This window comes from Balaenoptera borealis (assembly GCF_965194805.1).
Source record: "Balaenoptera borealis genome assembly, chromosome: 18".
NCBI classification, from domain to species: domain Eukaryota; kingdom Metazoa; phylum Chordata; class Mammalia; order Artiodactyla; family Balaenopteridae; genus Balaenoptera; species Balaenoptera borealis.
Genome location: NC_138877.1, coordinates 69,246,707 through 69,268,961, shown reverse-complemented (window position 1 = coordinate 69,268,961; position 22,255 = coordinate 69,246,707). Strand labels below are relative to the sequence as shown.

The 22,255-nt window shown below is 37.2% G+C and overlaps 1 protein-coding gene across 2 annotated transcripts in view; it reads right to left on the bottom strand.

The window, feature by feature from the left end:
* PCCA (propionyl-CoA carboxylase subunit alpha) overlaps nt 1-22,255 on the bottom strand; it is a 369,304-nt gene that overhangs the window by 163,469 nt on the left and 183,580 nt on the right. For both annotated transcript variants that reach the window (XM_082366113.1, XM_082366112.1), the window contains exons 17-18: nt 11,447-11,557; nt 978-1,086 (exon numbers count right to left, since the gene is read on the bottom strand). In XM_082366113.1, the coding sequence (XP_082222239.1) occupies nt 978-1,086; nt 11,447-11,557 (220 nt within the window). The remainder of the gene's footprint in view (nt 1-977; nt 1,087-11,446; nt 11,558-22,255) is intronic.

Here is a 22,255-nt window from a genome sequence, read left to right as displayed (position 1 = left end):
GACTCATAAACATAAAGAACAGACTTGTGGTTGCCAAGGGGGAGGGGGCTGGGGAGGGATGGAGTGGGAGGTTGGGGTGAGCAGGTGTAAGCTTTTATATACAGGATGGATAAACAACAAGGTCCTACTCTCTAGCACAGGAACTGTATTCAATATCCTATAATGGAAAAGAACATTTAAAAAAAGAATGTATATATATGTATAACTAAATCACTTTGCGGTACCGCAGAAATTATCACAACGTTGTACATCAACTATACTCCAATAAAAATTTTTAAAAAGAGAAGTACCGGTTACTCAGAGATTTTCTGAGTAAAACCACATTAGCCATGAATATATAGCCTGAGACCCATTTAGTTTTCCTTCTACCTAATTCTTCAGGAGTAACCTGAGTTTCTGATCTGTGCTCTTCAGAGCTGCTCGGTCACCTGCCATCTTTTTTCGAATCTTTATTCTTCCTCTTGAGGAAAAGTAAAAAGAAAGGAAAAGGGCTTGACGTAACACAATTTTATCAACTGCCTTTCTAGCAAGTAATGGACTATACTTGCTAAGTAGGATTACTCTAGCAAGTGCACAGACATTCATAATAAATAATCCTGTCACTCAGAAGCATGAATGTCACAATGATTTTGTTTTTACTTGCCCTGGTATAAAGCATGTTTTCCCTTTTGTTTAGGTTATTAGGAAGCTAAAAGGTACACTTAGGGCTCACACATAACTAACTCAACCTGTTGTTAATTCTTTCTTATAGCTTATAAACAAGTTTCTTACATACATATTTTTAACTGTTCAGGTTATTTCCTAAAGTTTAGTACTATAACACTTCTCAAAACATTTTTCCAGATTAACAGAGTAAGAAAACAAAAGTAATAAATACAAATTACTTCAACAGATTTCCTAAAAGGTTTCAGAGTACTTTCTCCAATAATGTCCAAACTTTTCTGCTCATTTATTCTGTTTTAAATGATCTCACATACCTTGAATTTTCATCTTCTTGAAAACGATGGGCTCTTAACTGGGATGCCACAAACAAGGATGAAGCTATTGCCAATAACTGGTTTCTCTCATTCTCTGTTAACTGGTGTCCTGAGTGAAATCAACCAATCAGTCAATCAATCACACGCATAATGCTAACATCTATGCTTCTATATTACAGAATTATTAGTCATTCAAACAAGTATTTTATCAAGCATCTCTTATGGAGCTAGTATTGTACCAGACACTGGGCTGTGCCAGAGGGAAAGGAGGGAGCAAGATGGTTCAAATAAAACAAAGACCCCTGCTCACTGGAAGTTTATAGTCTAATTTGGGAAACAAGATATTAAACAGATGCACAGAACAAAACAACTGCAAATAAGAAAACTACTCACAGAGATCTCTAGGAAAAACTTAGGGCTCCTCATATCTGCTTCTCCTTATCACTCCCCACCCCAAATTTTACTTCTAAGGAGAGAGAGGATAACATGAGGAAAAGGAGTGTTGCCGGTCAAGGACAGTGGCTGGGCCATGTTTTCTAATGTGAAGGACTAAAAGAAAATAAATACGTGATTCTCTTGCCTCTATACTTACAGTCAGGGTTTGAATCCCAGTCAATCAACCAAACAACCAATCGATTTCTCTCTCCCTCTTTAATTCACTCTTCTTACCGTAATACAGCTGGACCTGGGGGCAGTGGTCTAGCCTGACAAGCCCGGGGAAGACTCCCTGGTCTGGCTGAGTGTGGTGCAGCGGGGAAATCTGCTCTATGTGCATAATAATTCCTCAAGAAGTGTGTGAGTCAAGGCAGAACTGGATACTCCAGGGTCTGCCAGCTAACACATCCCCCTGAGTGCTCTGTAATCTCACCACAACTTCTAACACTATTTATTTACCACCACGCTATGTACAGGTAATAGAGTTTATGAGATGGTACAGGACGGGCACTCTGAGCGCTGGGTCATCAGCCCTAAGACGCTGCTTGTACAATTCAACAAAGAAAAAACAATCAGGTAGTTATTTAAATTTATCGGAAAGAAATGAAGTAATTTCAACACTATGTCTTAAAAAATTATTCAGAACAGAAATAAGACTAAAAATATTCACAACTAGAACATAAAGACTTTCCAGATCGGCAGCACATTTTTCTACGGAGAGGCGTTCCATGCAAATGAAAGGTGCAGTGTTTCATGACGCTGAAGGGAAAGGAAAGCCCCAGTAACCCATTCTTCGAGACAAACCTAGGAGCACCATAAACTATAACACCAGTGTGGGACGCCTCGTTGGTCTGGGAATTCAGTAACAGAACCCTCAATGGCCTAATAAACCACATTCCTACAGGCTTTGAAAAGTTCCTAATCATCCCCAACACTTAAGCAGTGATGGAAACATTCCATATGCTTCCATAATAAACTACCCTACATGAGGATTACAGAAATTTGGTCTTGGTCTTCTCAAAAACATACCATCTATACAAGAGCGGTTCTCAAAGTATGGCCTGGGGATTACTGGGAGTCCCCAAGAGCCCTCTGGGGGTTCTGCAAGGTCAAAACTATCTTCATAATAATGCTAAGATTTATTTGCTTTTTTCCCTCTCATTTTTTCAGGAGTATACTGTGGAGATTCCCTGATCCAAGAGATATGACGTGTGATGACATCACTACTCTGATGTCAACATATAATGGATTTACTATCGTTACTCTGAAAATGAATTAATAATTATTTTTAAAGTTCCTAAATTTTAATTTACAATATAGCAAGTATATAACCACAAAAGCTCTTTGCGGTATAAAGAGGAGCAGTGCTTCTCAAACCTCACTGTGCATCAGAATCGCCTGGATTAAAGCACAGATTCCCGAGCTCTACCTGCAGAGAATGACGGGTAGTAAGTCTGAGGTGGGACCCAGTAACTTGCATTTCCAAGAAGCTCCAGAGTGCTGCTGAAGCTACATTTCTACGGATCTCACTGTGAACAGAAGTGGTTTAGACTCACGTTTATCAAACTGTGAAATACAAACCACTTAGTAGTTCATGAAACCAGTTCAGTGGGTCAGACCAGCAAAACAAGTTATGAGAGCACTTTGCTCATACTGTTTTTCACGAGTGTGTGTATCCTAAGTCATGCTGTAATATATATTTACTACAGTGGTTCACAAAGTTGTCACTTCTCTAGACACATCTGCACAACATGTATCGCCAACAGAAAAAAAGGCAAAACATTGGAATCCTTTAAACTGTAAGATGCTAAATCCGTGTTTCATTTGTCTAACAAATTATTAGATGTACTGACTCAGACAATATTAAGGAGAATCCCAAATAAAATCGAACATCATCACATCTCACAGGCAAATTGATACAATGCATGGCAACTTTAACCCTTTTACTGATACTGGAACAGATTCTCAAATTTTACCAATGACTAATTCTCAATAAATTTGTCTGATATAAGCATGCTAAAGACTTCTTGTCTTCTACAATTGAACTAAATTTGTTTCTACAATTTTTTAAAGAATCTCAGGTAATTGTAATAGGGAAGTACTGCAAATATCGTCTACTCTATATCCTCCACGCAGTGTGGGTGTCTCTTCTACTGCAATGTTGGACAGATCGCTATATATGACCTACAGAGCCCCTACAATATAGGAAAATGAAAAGTTCTTACAAGGATTTCTAAATCATTAGCCAGTCACTTCTCATACTGAGTTAGACTGTTTCTTTGTGATTTCCACCCATCGATCTGACTTTTCTAACCTAAAGTAACACTGAATAATTCTATTCCCTCCTACACTTGTACATCACCAATCTAGACTGCAGTTACACATCCTGAAACTCGTTAAATAAAAGAACTATTATATCCGGACCACTCCTGGAGTACTCTGGCCATGTCAGAAGAGGGGTATTCAGGTCCAAAAAGGCAATGCATCAGAGATTCTATCATAACCAAGGATATCTTATCCTTTATATTGTACTTTTTATATGTAGAGGCTTTGCAGTATGTTTTAATATATAGAAGCCAATTTTCCTCTTTACTTTTCATAATCTCCTTGGCTGTTCTTGGAAATCTATGATTACATATAAGCTTTTAAATCGCTTATGTAGTAAGCCTTGTGAATCTAACTGGAATTATATAAAATCTGTGTATTAATCTGGGAAAGACTGGCACTCATATATACTGAGTCCCCCCAAAAAATAACTGATTTTTTTCCCCCATGTTTTCAGATTGTGTTTCTTGTTCCTTGACAAGATTTTATAGTTGTCTCCATATAGGTTCTATGTCTTTCCTATTAAATTTTCTCTACAGTCTTATAAGATATTACAGTTAATAAGAAAAGGTTTGGTTTTCTCCATTTTCATATCAAGCTAGCTCTCACACAAAAAAAGAGTCACTGACTTGGCATACTGTTGCATTCAGCCACCTTGCCAAATTTGCTTATTAAGTCTAGAAGTTTTTAGTAGGATCTTCTGGGTTTTCTAGGAATATAATCATATCTGGAAAAAAAAAAAGACTTTGTCTCTTCTTTTAAAAATATTTATACCAACTACTTCCTTTTTTTCCTTTTTTATCCTCTAAAACAATATTTAGTAATAATGGTAATTTTATAGTAGACCTCATTTTGTTCCTGATTTTAAGGGAAATGACTTTAGCATTTCATCATGCAAAATGAAGCTTTTTATTAGCTTTCAGTAAGTAGCCTTTTAATCAAATTTAATCAGTTTACTTTTTGTTTATTAGAAATGGGTTATTAGAAAAGAGTTTCATTAGAAATGGCTACTGAATTTTTATCAAATACCTTTCTAACATCTATTTTTTTTATAAGCCATCAGGAGTTTTGATTTTATTTTAACTGCAATGGATACCCATTAACAGAGGTGGGGTGTTTTTTTTTAAACTTTGAGGTATAATTTGCATATAATAAATGCATCCATTTTAAGTGTACAGTTCAGTGAATTTTGACAAATGTATATGCCCACATAAACACCACAATCTATACAGAATTTTCCATCACCCTAAAATGTTCCCTTGCACCTCTTCCCAGTCAACATCCCTGTCTCTGCTTTCCCTCTGTGGCCCCAGGTTACTAGATTCTTTTCTAGTTTCATAAAAATGGAGAAACATTTCATAATGTTTCTGGGATTCATCCATGCTGTTGAATGACTCAGTAGTCTGTTCCATGTTAATGCTGAATAGTACTCCCCAGCATGGGTATACGGCCATTTGTTTAGCCATTCACTCACTGAGGGCTTCCAAAGTAAGGGAGAAGGTTTGATTTGGTTCTAAAAGTTAACCTTAGCTGCTGAATGAAGAATAAATTGGAATGTGCAATGGCAGCAGTAAGGAAGCCAATGAAGAGGCTCTTCTGAGTCCAGGCAAAAGTACAGCAGCCCAGGCTAGCTTGGTGTTGAGTCAGTCACTCTTACATTCAATTTCTGCTCTAGGCGAATAAGCTGAGGCGAGCGCACTTCATTTATGTTTCTGAGCAGGTTCTCACCTGTAAAACGCTGCAGAGTTGCTAGGAGGGGAGCTGAGAATGCACGCTGCCTGCTAACTCACTGGAATGTAAGTCCCGTGAGGGCAGCAAGTTCTTTTGCTGACTGATAAATCCTAAGCATCTAGGAGTTTGGGACCTAAATGAGTGTATTTAAATTCTTCCTGTCCTTTTGTCAAATGTGAAAGTAAACTAAGAGAGCTGTACAATTCGACACCTGTTTTCCACCTCTCTGCCAACCCTGGTTGGGAAGATTCACAGGCATGACTCTGGGCGTCTGTAGGAGGCAGAAGAGGTTGAGAACCTCCAGCCTTGCACATACAACAGATGCAGCCAAAAGTGCTCTCGCAGCTGAGGTCTTCAGCAGGTGAAGGTCTAAGGTTTCTCAAACCCACCTCTTGACCTTGAGAGCATTAAAGCTTAAAACCCCTTCTGCAATGTCAGCGAGTCAGGGAGCAGGGGATCTCTGGTGAAGACATGGCTGGAAAAAGGTGCGTCTCTTGGTTTTAGAAAGCCTTTGGCTTTTTAAAAATAATTTCACCTCTAGAGCTTAAACTACTGCCTTTGATGTAGTGGGTTCAGCAAATATTTGCAACTGAAAGGAGAAAAACTTCTTCCTCACAATTAACGCTCACCTTCTTAACCTTTCGGGGGGATAATTTCAAACAAAGCCCAAAGCCCTAAATGATGTCTATGGCCTCCACTCCAGTGGTTACTGGAGGTCAACCCCCTGTGGCAGCACCTCTGTGACGTGCCTCTGTAAACCTCATGCTATTACCCACCCTCCTTTGCATGACCCAGTTTCTAAGAAGCCAGATCTGTGTTCTCCTAAGTGGTTTTAGTCCTACTGTCTATTTTTAATACTCATTTGGTGGTTCCTTTTAAATCTAGTGTAGTATGAAACATTTTTGATAGGTGTCCTGATACTGATCCGTGCATGCTCTCTCTTTGTGGGATGCAGCTTTGTTGACCATTGGCTTCATGGGTAGGGTAATCTGGTGGGATCATTTTGTTGGGGGAATCTTTGGGTAATCTCTCTAAGGGCTGCTTAGATTTCTCAGAGAAAGATAGTCTACTACTGTGCGTGTGCCTGTCTGCCTGCCAGCACTCTGGGAACCAAGTGGAGAACAGGGCTGGGAGCAGCAGGTGTCACCACATTATGTCCATATTCACTTGACCCTCTGCCAACTCTGCCTGGTATCGCTCAGTACAAAGACTGTTTTGTTCTCTACAGGGAAGAACCCCCAAGCTTTTGCCAGGGTGGAGGAGACAGTGTCACCCTGCTTTGAAGAATGAAGGAGGTGATATGGAGAAAATCTTCCAGAGATTTTAGACCAATATTCCCTCCTTTGGGAGTTTTCCAAGTTACTGGAACTAATAATTACTGAGACTTCTGAAGGGTTCCACAGTGACAAAGAGCTACTTCTCAGTTTTTCATATTGTCAGCTTAGGATTCAACATTTCTAGGTTGCTAAGTCAGTTAAGAATCACCCTTCAGCTTTACATTTTCTAAAATCATCTCTCTTTTTTCCTTGTGGGCTTGTGTCTTTAAAAAACTCAATTTAGGGGGTTTTGGGATGAGGAAAAAGGTGTATATTTAAGCTATCATCTTAACCACAAATTGTTAAAGTATTTTCTTCAGTAATTTCCTCAAAATGGGTATATGTGATGGTACATCTCTGAACTTTTATTTTAAAATCTCTCTTTTCACATTGACACATGAGGGATATCTTAGTTGGGTATAGTACTCTTGGAACAAGTTCTTTCCTATGGAACAGATACTCAGTTTAAGGTTCTCTAATCTCCAGTTTATAGAGCCTGAAGATGATTTCATTCTACATTCTTTGCATATAACTTTTTTCTCTCTAGAAGCTTTAAAAAGATTTTTGTTCTTGATATGCCTAGAACAGTTACTCTTTTTCATTAATTCTGTCTGAAACTCAGTGAGTCTTTCCAACAACATCTCAAGTCTTTCTTAAGAAGAGTTGGAAAAAAAAAAAAAAAAAACTCCCTTATTATTTCTTTTAAAATTAACCTTTCCTTGTCGATTTTATTTCATGCAACTCTTACTATTTACACATACAATCTCTTGGCACTTCTCTCTACATCTCTCATCATTTCGCACATTTCATTCTCTCTACCTTTCTGCTACATATTTTGAGATACTTCTTCCATGTATTTTTTTGGGTCACTATAATTTTGTTCTTAGCAGTCCTTTCACTTTGCTGAAATGTTTCATTTCTAAAACTCACAGTTTTTTGTACTCCTCTAATTTAATACCTTTAAGTGTTCTCACAATTTTTCAGTCAGCGCAGTCATCTGCCTCCCATACCTGCAGGTCTAAAACTGAGTACTTCCTGTCTTCAGGGATTCTTCTAGGTCTCCCTCCCTAGACAGGTAATCTTCTTCCTTTGTATGCAAATGACTCTGTTTGCTCCCAATAGTCAGGTCAAAGTATAGGCAGTGGTTTGCTGGTAAATGTTTAATAACAACCAACTGGGGTGTGAAGGAAGAAGTGCGGTAGTGTGCAGCATTTGCCAATTTCCTTACTGTAAGTACTTTCTCCAAGGCTGATTTCAAACCACCAACATCACATCAAAGAAGATGGATTAGGAAGAGATACACACAGTGGCTCTCCTGAGGCAGTATGACAACCCCTGCACCTACGGAAGAGAGTCCTTGGAGAGGTGTTTCAATAGTCTACACTACCTCATCCTTGAAGCCATCCTTGATTCCCCAAATTGCAACTAGTTTCTTTTTTTCTCCGCTCCAAGACACTTTGCTTATATCTTCACCTTAGCACTTCTTTTATTCTGTCCTGAAGTGTAGTTAGTTCTTTACATGTTTATTTCCCTAATGATATAACCACTTTAAGGACAGGGAAAATATATTATTTCTCTTTGATTTTCTTCTAGAGAAATTATTTATTGAATAATTTATTTATTTATTGACTGAATTTTTAAAGGCAACACTTCAGTCACATATTTACCACTTTTAAAGGTACAGAAATACTTGACTAAATTCAAAGGGAAAAAATAAAGAGAAGTGTAATTAATAGTAGACTTCTTGTGCTAAATCAAAGTTGTCTAAACATTCTGCAACGAAGAGAAAGATAATTCTAATGATTTCTTTTGATGGGGCTGGTGGTTCAAGTGTAGCAAGGCAGCAGAGAAGTAAGTCCAAGACGTCCATTCTAGGCTAACTGAAATACTTCTTAAAATATCTTCTTCTTCAATTTTCCCTTTATTTCAAAATCAAAATATCTACTTCTCCATTTTCCATTTATTTTTCAGAATCAAAGGAAAATACCTTTTCAACATCAGAATCTAATAAGTTGACGTGAAGAACAAATTCTTGTGTATTCTATTTTTAAATTTTAGACACAATCGTTTCAAAGTTCAGTCTAAGAGACTTTAGTAACACTGTCCTAGTCTACAAATAAACTTGGGATAATATACATATATAATAAAAGAGTTTAATGCAGTCATAAAAACAGGCACTTGCCTATGAATAGTGTCTAGGATAGCTGGACAGATGGGAAGCAGATGGGTAATCCCAAAGGGGCAAAATGACTCAGCCTCAAACATATGGATAAGATCCTGGATTAACTTCAGTTGCCACTTCCTGCTGTCTCTTTCAGGCACATATATCAAACAATCAAAGATGATACAGTTTAATATATCTAAGACCTGCTCTGGGGAAAAATCGGGAAGGAGAAATACAGTAATCTGAAGAAGAAGAACAAGAGGTAGTAGTCATTCAGAGAAGAAAGAACTGACATGAAAATAATATGAAGGAATAAAATAAGCAGTAGACATTAAGAATGGCAAATATAGGTGTGTACTTTTAAACTGTCATATCGTACATATTGAACAGACAATATGACACATACAGCATACTCTGAAAACTTCTGTGGTTTATGAATTTGAATCCTAGCACAACTGAATGAGTACTGAAACAGAAGTTGAAACCACTAAGTTAAACACTAAGTTTAATTTCTGGCTTTATTATATTACTGGTCACTTAGCCTTATCAGTCTTTCTGGGCTTCGGTTTCCTCACATGTAAAATGAAGGATGAGATTAAAAATTGCTAAAGGCCTTCTAACAACTTATAACAATTTAAAAATTGTTATGCATAAGAAACAGAATTATGGTGTCTGTGCTGATAATTGCCTGCCAAAAAAGAAATGTAATACATTAAGTTTATTACAGCAAACTGCAATATTCGGTTTTAAGAAAATTTCTGAGTTCTCTTGAGAATTTGGAACATTTTCAACTGCTGCTAAATGTATAGCACATAGTACCCAACTCCAATTAGAAATTTTAAATGCTCCATTTTCTTTTCCATGGTAATGGGATATAATACCAAATATGTATAAACACATGTATAAATGTGTGTATGTATATATAAATACCCATGCACACATACAATATGTGTGTTCTAAAGGTTCCCTTAAGTTTTGACCTGTTGTCTCCTTCTGCCTACTGTTTCATGTAAGCCAGGCAGACACAAAAGCACATGGAAATCTGAGTCCACTTCACAACTGACAATAACTTTTAATTAAAACTTTGGAAAGGACAAGAAGCCGAAATGTTAGGATCAAAATAAAACCAATTTGTAATCTGGACACATGTACAGTTAAGTAAAAATAGTCAAGGTAATACCTTCTCACCCATACTATGAACAAGATTCTTTTCCCTTACTAAAAACCATTGAATTGTACACTTTTAATTGTATGGTATGTGACTCATATCTCAGTAAAGCCATGATAAAAAAAAAAAAGAATCATCTAAATCAAAAAAAAAAAAAGATTCTTTTCCTTAATTCAACAAATATTTATTTAATGTCTGTTTTAGTTGCTAGTGATACAATAAAAAGCAATAACATTAAGTGGTTCCTGGCTTCATGAAACCAACAGATATTAATGAAATAATCACACAAGAACAAAAGTGCAATCATGTTAAGGTTGTAATTTATATTTTTAAAAATTCAAAAGTTCAGGAAAAAGAACCTGATGATTCATTAGTCTCTGTTTTAAGTTTGTAAATAAAAATAAAACACATTCTTTATTTTTCTTGGTACTAATGATAAAGCCCTGTAACACTAAAGTTGTGAAAGAACAATCAAATCAGTAATCTCCAGTTATTCTTATGAAAACTCTGTATTATAAATTCTGATGTAATAAGTTGCTTTGTAAATGTATTCAATGAAGCTGACCTGAATCTATATACGGCTCCTAAAATGAAGGAGTCGTTTTATATACTAAAACACTTTAAATGGATATAAAGAACACTTAAAATTTGTGAGAGAAGACCTAATCTTCATATGTCCCCAAGTTCATTAGAAACATATGTAGAGCCTTTCACGTGAGTAACATTTCTGGTAAGTCTCATGTTAAGTCCTGTCAGTGTCTTAATACCACGTTAACCATGTTTTCAATGCTCACTCAAGGGTTTTCTCTGTCTCTCAGTTAATGAGCCATTTTTCTACTACCTGGAAACACTCACTGATAACTTTGCAGTGCTAAGTTTCACAGTCCACTCACTAATTTATTCAAAACTCATGTTTCAGAATAAAGCCATCATCTTCTTAGACATCCCCATTTTCATTAATAGGAATAGCACCTAGTAGTCTGAAATTTTCCATGCTAATTTTCATAAAGATACAGTTTTAATATTAAAGAAGAGTTCCTGTATATACTTCTATCAGCGAGGAATACAAACCTGTATTGACTTTCAGAAACACAACATTCCACATACTAGCTGAATTTCTCACTCAACAAAATTACAGATTATTACACATTCATGAGTCACTCATGAATACTCAAAATCATGAATGTCTATAGTCTAGGATACTCTAAGTATATCAATAAATCAAGTACAATATAGGCCCAAGGCCCTAATTTAAGAATAAAGTATATACTGTAATAAAGTATAAAAAATAATAACTTTAATACACTAAAATACTTCAATATATACAAACCTTTAAAGCCATCAGGATACACATCAGAAAGAAATTTAGTGTTGATGTCTCCTTTCACAAAGCGTGAGTTGATTATCACCTCTCGAAGTAATGCAATATTATGTGTAACACCTAAAAATAAAATGGTAACAGGCTGAATTAAAAACAATGAGTCTGTTAAAAATCTAATTCCTATTATCTGGAGAAATTTATCATCAGTGTCCTATGGCCTAGCAAAAAACCATGCAAGATTACTTACCTCCTTGATTTCAACTGACAACAAAAAATGTCTGAACTTGAGGCAGCAATAAAACTCTGAATGCAAATTTTAGAAATTCAATGGAGAAATCAATGTCTTTTCAATAAATGTTAGAACTACTAGATACACATTTGGGAAAAACAGAAAATGAACCTCAACCCTAACTCACAGCATACATAAAAATTGACTCAAATTGGGTCACAAACCTAAAACTATAAGACTTATAGAAGGAAATCAGGAGAAAAATCTGTTACCTTGAGGTAGGGAACAGATTCTTAGATAGTACAAAACCCATGAACCATGAAAAGAATATCAACAAATTATACTCCATCAAAATTTAACAGTCTGCTCTTCAAAGGATGTAATAAAGAAAATGAAATGGTAAGCCACAGAGAAAATATTCACAACACAAAATAAAGAACTTGTATCTGGTATATATAAAGAATGCTAACAATATAATAATAATATGACAAGCAAGCCAGGTGAAAAAAGATAGGCAAAAGATCTTAGGAGACATTTCACAAAATATATACAAATGTCCAGTAAGCACAGGAAAAGATGTTCAACATCACTGTCAAAGAAATACAATGAGATATACCCAAACACCAATTTAAGTGGTTAAAGTTTAAAAGACAGATAATACTAAGTGTCAGCGAGAATGTGGAACAAGTGGAACTGTCACCACCTGTGTGGGTGACAGGGAATAAATTGGTACGTTTTTACAGTTTACTTCCACTTTGGACTGTCTGGCAGTTTCTTTAAAAGTTAAACATATACTCACCATATGATTCAGACAATTCACTCCTAAGTATTTACCCAAGTTAAAATAAAAGCATATGCCTATACAAACACTTACACACACAGGTTAACAGCTTTATGTGCAAAGTCAAAAACTGGAAACAATCTAAATGTCCAACAACAGTGAATGGATTAACAAAATGTGGTTTGTCCATATAATGGAAATCTACTCAGCAATAAAAGGAAGTGAGTCCCCCAATACACACAACAAGGATGACTCTCAAAATATTATGCTGAATTAAAGAAGCAAGACCAGAAGCAATGCATACTGAATGCAACCTACAGAAAGCGGATCATGTGGTTGCATTAGGACAGGGTTGGAGAGAGGGTGGAGAGGCAAAGGCCATGAGGAAACTTTGGGAGATGACAGAAATGGTCAGTATTTTGATTGTGGTGATGGTTTCACAGGTGTATACATACATATGTCAAAACTCATCAAATTGAATACTTTAAATATGAGAAGTTTATTATATGTCAAGTATACTTCAAAATAAGTACAGAAGGAGAAGGAGGGCTGGGGCGGGGGGCGGGGGGCGTGGGGACGGGAGGGGAGGAGGGAAAGGGAGAGGACAAAGAGGACGAGAAGAAGAAAAAAGCCTGTGATCAAGTAGGAAAAACTGAGCCTAGTACACAATGACTATTCCAAAGTAAAGTTTAAATAAGTAACTACCACAAGAGGGATATGAATGGTATGAGGAGGATTCTGTGATATAGAAAGACTTTATGAAGGAAGTAGATTACAAAGATATTAAATAGGAGTAAAAGGTAAAGCGAAGAGGCATCTCAAAACCAGGGAAAGCAGGAATTAGAGTAGGTGTCCACTGGAAGGGTGACTGGAGCATAAGAGAGCTGAAGTTGAAGTAAACAGAGAGGTTTGCTAATTCCTTCCAATTCTTTAACCCACTCTTGCATAGTTCTAATTTGTACCACTATACTTCATAACAAACCTAGAAAGCCTGATTCTGTTGTTGCTTGTTCTTGATCTGATTCAAGTCTTACAGAATCCTCACTTATACAAGAATGATTACAAAGTAAGCAAAGAATCACTCAGGTTCAAGCACCTCATCTACCTCTCACCTTGAGTAAGCTATTTAAACTCCCGAAGTTTTAGTTTCCTCATTTGTGAAATGGTGATAATAATAGTCTAGTTAGTATGATTGTCATGAGGTACAAATGAAATAATGTTTAACACAATGCCAAGCACTCAAATAGGTGCATTACTATTACTGTGCTCATTATTATCCTTTTATATATGAGAATAAATATAGAGCAGAAGACAACATGTAATAAACAAACATCAGACAGAAGCTGTACAGCATCCTAAGCCTCAGCACTGACCTACCTACCTAACCTCTAGTTAATATTCTGTAAGAATGCAGCTCCACAAATTTAAGCTTATCGCTATTTCCATCTGGAGGGGGTATCCATCCTATAAGGCAAGGAAGGATCAGCGAACTATGGCTTGCGGGTCAAATCGTAAATAAGGTTTTATTGAAACCCAGCAGTGTCTATATACGGTTGTCTTCATGCTAAACAGTAGAGCCCAGTAGTTGCAACAGAGACCATGTGACCCACAAAGTCTAAGATGTTTATTCTCTGGCCCTTTACCAAAAGTTTGCCCACATCTGCTGCGAAGTTTTAACAACGTTGATATTCTGAGCAGATTAATCTCTCTGTCTCTCAACATTTTCTCCACACCTACTACTCATGCAGGAGTTAGATATCACAGGAAGGAACAAGAAAGCAAACAGTATGGTACATGCTTTGGGGGAACTTTCAGTAACCAGTTATAGAATATTACAAGGCAAAAGGAGACAAAAATAAGAAAACTGTGATCCAGAGAGACTGAATCATTCATCTTATGTTTAGTACAATATAAGTTACAACAGTAATATATGTAAAAAAAAAAATTTTTTTAAACAGAAGTATATTGTGACAGACTGCAGGTTTCCTCTAAAATTTGCTTTTTATTTTTTCCACAATAGAATCTTAGCTGAACAAAAGACCACCCAGACGCAGACTCCATTTCCCCATCTATCTTATAGCTAGACATGGCAAACCAATTCCTAGACAAGAGACTACAGTTAAAGTGATGTATCTGACTCCAGCCTCACTTACATGAAAAAAAGAACTGCCAGAACTTCCTTTCCTTCCCTTTTCCTAAGGGCTTCCTGATACAGCAGGAACTCAGCTTTGGCAATGCGGATGAAGAGGAGCAACAGGGTCAGTGTGCGGATGAGCAGAGGGGGGAAGAGACAGATGTGTGTGTATCTCCTGAAATGACCACAGGAAACTAACTTGCCCCATCAGCACAGACCAGCCAGATTGTTAAGGGAGAAGTGACTAAATTTCTATCTTATTTATACCACTGGATTTAAGAATCTTTGTTACAGCAGGTTACCCTGTACCCTAATGTGTACACATGGGGGAGAAGGTCATACTTTTTGATACGACTTCCTACCTCTGAGCCAACAAAGGTTAACAACTTAATACAGCCTTCCAGGCAATTTTCTATGCATCCCTTGTACTAGCCCATACCAACAACCATATGGAAAATTCTTAGCATCTCTCTTCCTGACTCAGAAGACATTACGTGTCTAAAATTTTATAAAATCCAATTTTCAATCTATTCAAACTACTTCAAAACATTTAGAGAAAGTTCCAAAATTCAAATTTTAATGCTATTCCTTTAGCTACACAAATATTCCATGGGAGAAGTTACCCTAGACAATGATCTAATAAATATCTTTCCCAGCACATGCCCAGGAGAAACGCATAGTTATCCCAACCTTGCGTTGTGGATAACGACTTGGCCCATATTCAATAACTAACGTTTTGAAGGACTTTTGTAATTATGTACATTTCTATGAGGAATTACTGAAAGGTATAGAAACTTCTGATTGCATCAATATATCCAACAAATCATTGCAAAAGTTGACATTTACCTATATTATAGGTGATATTTTGATAGACAAAAATGAAGAGCAATTAATTAAAAGCAAAGTGTTAGGATGCTTAGAAAGACAAACTAGGTAGGCAAGAATTTAAATAGAATATTCCTTGAAAAGAGTTCAGGCTATAAAAGGGAAATGAATCCCTCTGTCATATGTTTTACAAACAGACAAAACTAAACCACTTTAGAAGAAGAAAAGAGTTACAACTTGCCAGAGAGATTTATATGCATAGTAAATGACAGATGTGGTGTTCCAAGAAGAGGAAAGTATTTGTGACTTACACAAACTTTCCTGGCTGGGAAAGAAAATAGAGAAAGATGCAGAAGGACACAAAAATGGGTAATATTAGGGAGGAACTTAAAGTATCTAAGACCTTTCATTGTGGTAAAAAGTAAGTGGATACCACCAGGTATTTCTATGAAGAGGATTGAAAGAAGGACACCATGGCCAAAGCGTATGAGCAAAGAGAACGGTGCACCGGAAAAGTCAAACAGGGGCATTCAGGGTCTGACAGCCATGCAAAGATTTCACTTTACCTTGAGAGCACCCAGAGTGGTTGAAATAGGGTAGACATGACTAGATTTGTGCACTCCAGGAATCTCTGGCTGCTACTGCAAAAGGGATTGGGAAGAGTCAAGACCGAAGATGGGAAAAAGCAAGCTGACAATTGCAGGAGACATGTTGAAAAATGGTCAGGCCTCAGACCACAGCTAGGGAGTGGACAACACAGAAGGAGAAAAGCAGCCAGAGTTGAAAGATATTTGGGAGGCAGACAGGGCTTGGTGATTCAGTGGACGTTAAGGATGGGGGAGGTGAGTCAAGGGCCAACATCCAAACTTCTGGCTCTGCAACATCATAGAAAATGGTATTTACAGAAAAGGAATAGGTTGAAAGGAAAAAACCTGATGCATCTTTTGCAAGTTAAATTAGAGACGCCTGTGAGATGAGATTGATAATGTCTAAACGATCAGAGTTCAGACTAGCACGCAGATTAGAATGTGTATACATCAGAATATAGAGGTCACGGAGGTGGGCAATCACATGAAGGAGTCCAGAACAGAATGTGAAACACAGAAATGCAAGACAAATCCAGTAATGTGTGAATTATCTGCATATAGTAACTGAAGTTTTGGAAAACGTAAGATCCTAAAGGAGGGACTGGACAGGATGAATGTTAGAAGATCAAGGTGCTGCTATAATTTTATTTCCAAAATACAATGTTCTTATGTACAAATTAACGATTCAGAATGTTTCAATTTATAAGCTTTTTTGCGTAAACAGTAAATAACTTAGAAAGACGACACTCTAATCCTCAGGATTTCTGTCCTTTCTTCCTCCAGTTAAATAAAAATAATACTGTTCACTTTACATGCACCATATTCTGTATTTAAACTCTACTGGCTTTCCTGTTACAGCCTAACGCTGGTATAAATTGCCTTGCTCTCTGTGTGGCCAATGCCAGAATAGTTGGCATCGGACTCTGTCTTCAGTAAAATACAATATAACTTTCAGAAATAGTTAATGATAATTTGAACAAAAATAAGATTATTTTCTGATGCCAGTGATCAATTCATGACCATGACATCCAAAAAATTTAAATGCATGCAGTTTTACAGGATAAATGATGTTCTACTTTAATTCCATATTCAAAGTTGAAAAAGAGGTGATTTTAGAAAATGTAACTCAAAAGAATCATAAGCAAATATTAATTTACATTTTGGACATCAAAGAACAGAGATGCTCAAGCACACAAACGAAGCATGGACTTTTAAAAATCTTTCTACTTCAATAGTAAATACAGCATGAAAATACAGACTTTTACCTTGCTAAATAGTGTTTCAGGAATAAAATTAATACACAAGAGCATTTTCCCTTTAACGTTCTCTGAGTAAAATATTACATATTACTATGCAATGTTATATATTACTAGTCATTATCTATTATTCTTTCCTAAGGACCGTAAGGTAAAACAATGGCTAATGGCAGACAACCAAAATCTAGATCCCTCAACTGACTGCTCCAGAAACTACTGTAAATTAATTAATTCTAAAGCCAAATAAGGGAATAATCAAAAATTATTTTATATCTAAAAGCTCAAAAGATCAGATAAATGATAAAAAGCATTGAACTGTTAAAAGATATCCTACATATCTGAAAGTTACCATTTTGTATTTAGTTTACTTTCCATGTTTCAGTTAAGACAACGCTATTATATAAATTGATCTTGTTCAAACAATAAGCAGATAGTAGAGGTACTCTCAGGCTTAGTTTGTAACTTTTACGATATTATTAATCACATACTCATAAAAATTATGACTCTGAGATTTGGACTGGGAATTGAGGATGACCTCTGCCAAAGTTCATGAGGTTCCATCTGTATGGGAAATCACGACCAGGCCACAGAAGAGAGGACCCCTAGGAGCAGCTTTCTCCTGACTACCTGCTGGTTCCAAAACACTGGCCAGACATTAGCTGCACACACTGCCAGGATCAAACAGAGGCCAAAAGCCACTGCGTATTTCATGGGGACTCAGAAATTAACTTTAACCAAATTACATTTTTGCTCTAAAGAATCTTTATCTTAACAAAAGCTCACAATCAGCTCGGGAAAAAAGAAAAAATCATTTGAACAACTAAACAGTTATCAAACTAAACAGTAAACTGTCCACTTTCTGTTCTTCATAAAACAACTTTTTAACCCCTCTATCCTTTAGAATTAGTCAGATGAATGATATTTAAGTACAAATCACAAATGCTTCTCTGTTTTTATTCCTTGAATGTTAGCTTTGGGAGGAGGGAAGCACGTGGCTCCTCTTCACTTATTTTTTAAAACTTTTCATTTTGGAGTATTTTCAGAATTACAGAAAATTCACAAAAACAGTACAAAGAGTTACTGTATGTCCTTTACCCAGATTCTCCAAATGTTAATATCTGACCACATTTCTTTGCTTTGTCATTGTCTCTTTCTCTCTCTTTTTATGTATACACACACACAATTTTTTTTCTTAAATATTTGAGGGTAAGTTGCAGATAAGATGCACTTTACCTCTAAATACTTCAGTGTACATTTCCTAAAACCAAGCTGAGTCTCTTCTGTAATCTCAGTACAATGACCAGATCAAAAAATTAACACTGATAGTAGTATCATTATCTAGTCTACAGACCTTATTCAAATTTCACCAGTTGTCCTATTTATGACCTTTACTACAAAAGGAAAACTTTTTTTCTGGTCCAGGAACTAATCCAGGATCACACGTTGCATTTAGTTGTCATGTGTCCTTAGTTTCCTTTGATGTAGATAAGTTGATCCATTTTTTTGTTTTTTGACCTTGACATTTTGAAGAGTACAACCCATTTATATTGTACACTTTCTTTCAGTATGGTTTGTCTGTTTCCTCTTGATTATATTCATGTTACACATTTTTTGGCAAGAATATCACAGAAAGAATGTGTACTTTTCAGTGCATCATATCAAGAGGTGCATGATATTGATTTGTCCCATTACCAGTGATATTAATTTTAATCATTTGGGTAGGTTGCTAGGTTTCTCCATTTTAAAGGTACTATTTGTCCCATTGTAATTAATTAGTTATCAGCTTAGGCGATATTATGAAACTAAGCAAATACCTGTCTCTCATCATAACTTTCATCCACTAATTTTAGCATCAATCATTGATGATTCTTACCCAAACAATTTGGTGTTTGCCAAGTACTGATTTTTCTACACTTGTTAGTTTAAAATCTACTGTAAGGAAGAGCTGTGAGCTCCACCCTCATGTATCTTTCTTACCTATTTGTATCAGTATAAATTCATGGACTTATATTTTATTTCATGGGTTTTAATCTATTGCTAGCATTATTCATTTTGTTGCTGAGGTTTTTCCCAGATTGGCCAGCAGAAGCCCCTGAAAGCTGGTTCCTGTGTCTTTTTGACACATCACCATTTTTTGAACACTTGATTACGTTCTTGTATAAGATCTTTCAGGCTCACCTTATACTCTTCCTGAAAGGAGCCGTTCTGTCCAGGAGTGCAGGTTCCATTTATGGGGGGTGGTACTGAGAAAACCAGACCTGGGCGCTTAGTGTGCTCCTCGCTCTGGGTGTCAGTGCTGCTGTGACCTCTCAGCAGGACAGCAGTTCTCAATCATTTGGCATGACTGTCCCCTCACGGGACATACGGCAATGTCTGGAAGTATGTGGTTGTCACAACTGAGGCGAGGCTGCTGTCATTTAGTGGGTAGAGGCCAAGGGTGTTGCTAAACACCCTACAATGCACAGGACAGGACAGCACTCCCCACAGCAAAGGTGTGTCTACCCCAGACGTCAATGGTGCTGCAGTTGAGAAATCCTGAGCTAGAGGGCATGTGTATGTGTGTACACACACACAATTACAAATGCGGTAACATACAGTTATATATTTATCTTTCAATCTAGGTTAAGAAGTATGAATTCACACTGAACTTCCAATTCAACACCATGGGGTTCATTCCACACTTTTCCATTCCCATATCTGTAACTCCTTTCTCTGACAGTGAGAAACCTGGCTCTTCTTATCCACCATACATGTGTTTATTTCCTCAGTCCCAGAATATACATAAACTGGTTTCAGAACTGCTAACCGATGAACTAGGAAAAACAAACCTACTAACTAGAGTTTAATATTTGTTTATACATATTTTATCTCTGCCTTGAGGGTATCCAGTAAAAATACTATTAAAAGTTATTTAGATTAGCTTTTTTTGTCCCCCTCCTTCAGCATGATTGTATTATTCATATAGTCCTGTCCATTTGTTTGTATTCCATTTTGAGTTTTTTCCACCGGAACATTGATTTTATTTATTTATTTTTAAATATTAAAATGGATCTAAAAGTCAGAAATATACACAAATGTATAATCAAAGAAGTCTTTCTCTTTCATCCCATGTACTGTTTCCCATCCCCCAATCATTTCCACCAGATCGTCCCTCCACCTCCTATAGGTATGCCATTTTATTAGTTCTGGTCTTGTGTACGTGTGTGTGCTTCCAAAAATGAGCAGATACATGGATATATTCTTATTTCTCCTAGTTGTCTGCCAATATCTATTTTCCTTTCCTTCAATAAGAGAAATGCTACACTCTACCTGAGGATATGGCCACCTTGTATCAACTACATCTCCCATTTTCCGAGCATCTAGGTATGACCACCTGGACTAACCACCAATAGGACAAGAGCAGAAATAAAGGGTGCTTTCTAGGTTATGCCCTGAAAAACAGTGAGCGTGAACTCCCCTGTCCCTGCTCTCTTCCTGCTGAGGCTGGATGATGGGCATGAAAGCAGCCACTTTGGGCCCCCAAATGAAAACCATCTGCTGTGAATGTGTGAGTCACCCTATTGGCCCTTGACAACCCCTTTCTCAACTGTTACATGGAAGAGAAATTAAACTGTGTCTTTCTTAGGTCACTGTATTTTTGATTCTCACTGTCACAACTGCTTAGACTAGCTTAACTATGAAAGGTCTTCAGGTGGGAAGAAGACGGTGCATACCAGTAAATGAAGACAACAGTCAAGCAGGAAAAAAGGGGGCCTGAGAGAAAGTGGTATAAATCAGACTGCAGAGTCCATGCAGAGGCAATGGGAAGACACTAAAGCAGGGAAGTGATCACTGGCTTTGTACTTTAGAAAGATTATTCTGTGCATACTGAAGAATGGATTGATGTAGTAAAGAGTACTTGCAGAGAACCCAATCAGGAAGCTACTGCACTCATCCATGATATAGATAGTGTTGGCTTGGGACTACAGGGCCAGAGGAAAATAAATAGACTCAAAAGTTACCTAGATGAAGTGTATAGACCCAGCCCCCTCAGAATGCCTTTGAGACCACTTTTCTGAGCCCAAGTGCTCACTGCTGTTACTTCAGGGACTCTGCATCCGTTACCAGAAGTACAAGCTTCCCTGCCCATCCTCGGAACCTCAGATAACTCAACCACCTCCTCCCTCCCCAAACACCTGCTCCCTCTTTTCCAGGCCTTTCCACAATACCTTCTGAGAGTGCGCTCCATGATCAGTTGGGTCTACCACAGATCCGGCATCTTCATGGGACATTCCACTCACCTCCTTCCCTCACCTGAAATACTCAACGCCCTCAAGGACCTCACTTCTCCAGCAACCCTCACTGCCACTTACAAAACATTACCTCTTCTAATCCTTAGAAAAACTTCCGTTTCCTTGAGGTTTATTTTCTCTGCTCAGGAAAACCTTCTCCAATTCTCTGTCATCTATCAACATCCTTGCACAGTGCAATACTCTCTAAAGAATTTATGTTACCCAACTCATGACCTTCCCTCTGCTCCTAACTCATATCACCCATGTGGACGAGCCACACAACATTATCTCGGCTCCGTTCTTAGGATCTCATGTCAAATAATCTGTTCTTCCACTTTAGCCACCTGGTCCCATAATCACACCCTGAAATCACCTAATGTTCAGTAACTGCACCACTTTCAAAATCACCAGTTCAAAATACATCACTTTCCAACGGCAATCCCCATCTTTCCAGCTTATTTCCCAAGTGCCTTCTCTGGGCCAATACTGAAACTTCCAATCTAGAATGTGAGACATTCTATATGTCAACTGCCCCTGACTCTTCTGAAGAGTTAATGTTAAGACATACAAAGAGGGCAAGAAAATAAAGAGACATAACCAATATAAACTTTGATTGGACCATGCTGGGGCTAAAAAGCAGGTAAAAAACACACTGTGGGGAACAACTGGGGAAATTCCAATATGGACAGTACATTAGATGATATTATGAGATTGCTGCTAATTTCCTTTGGTGAG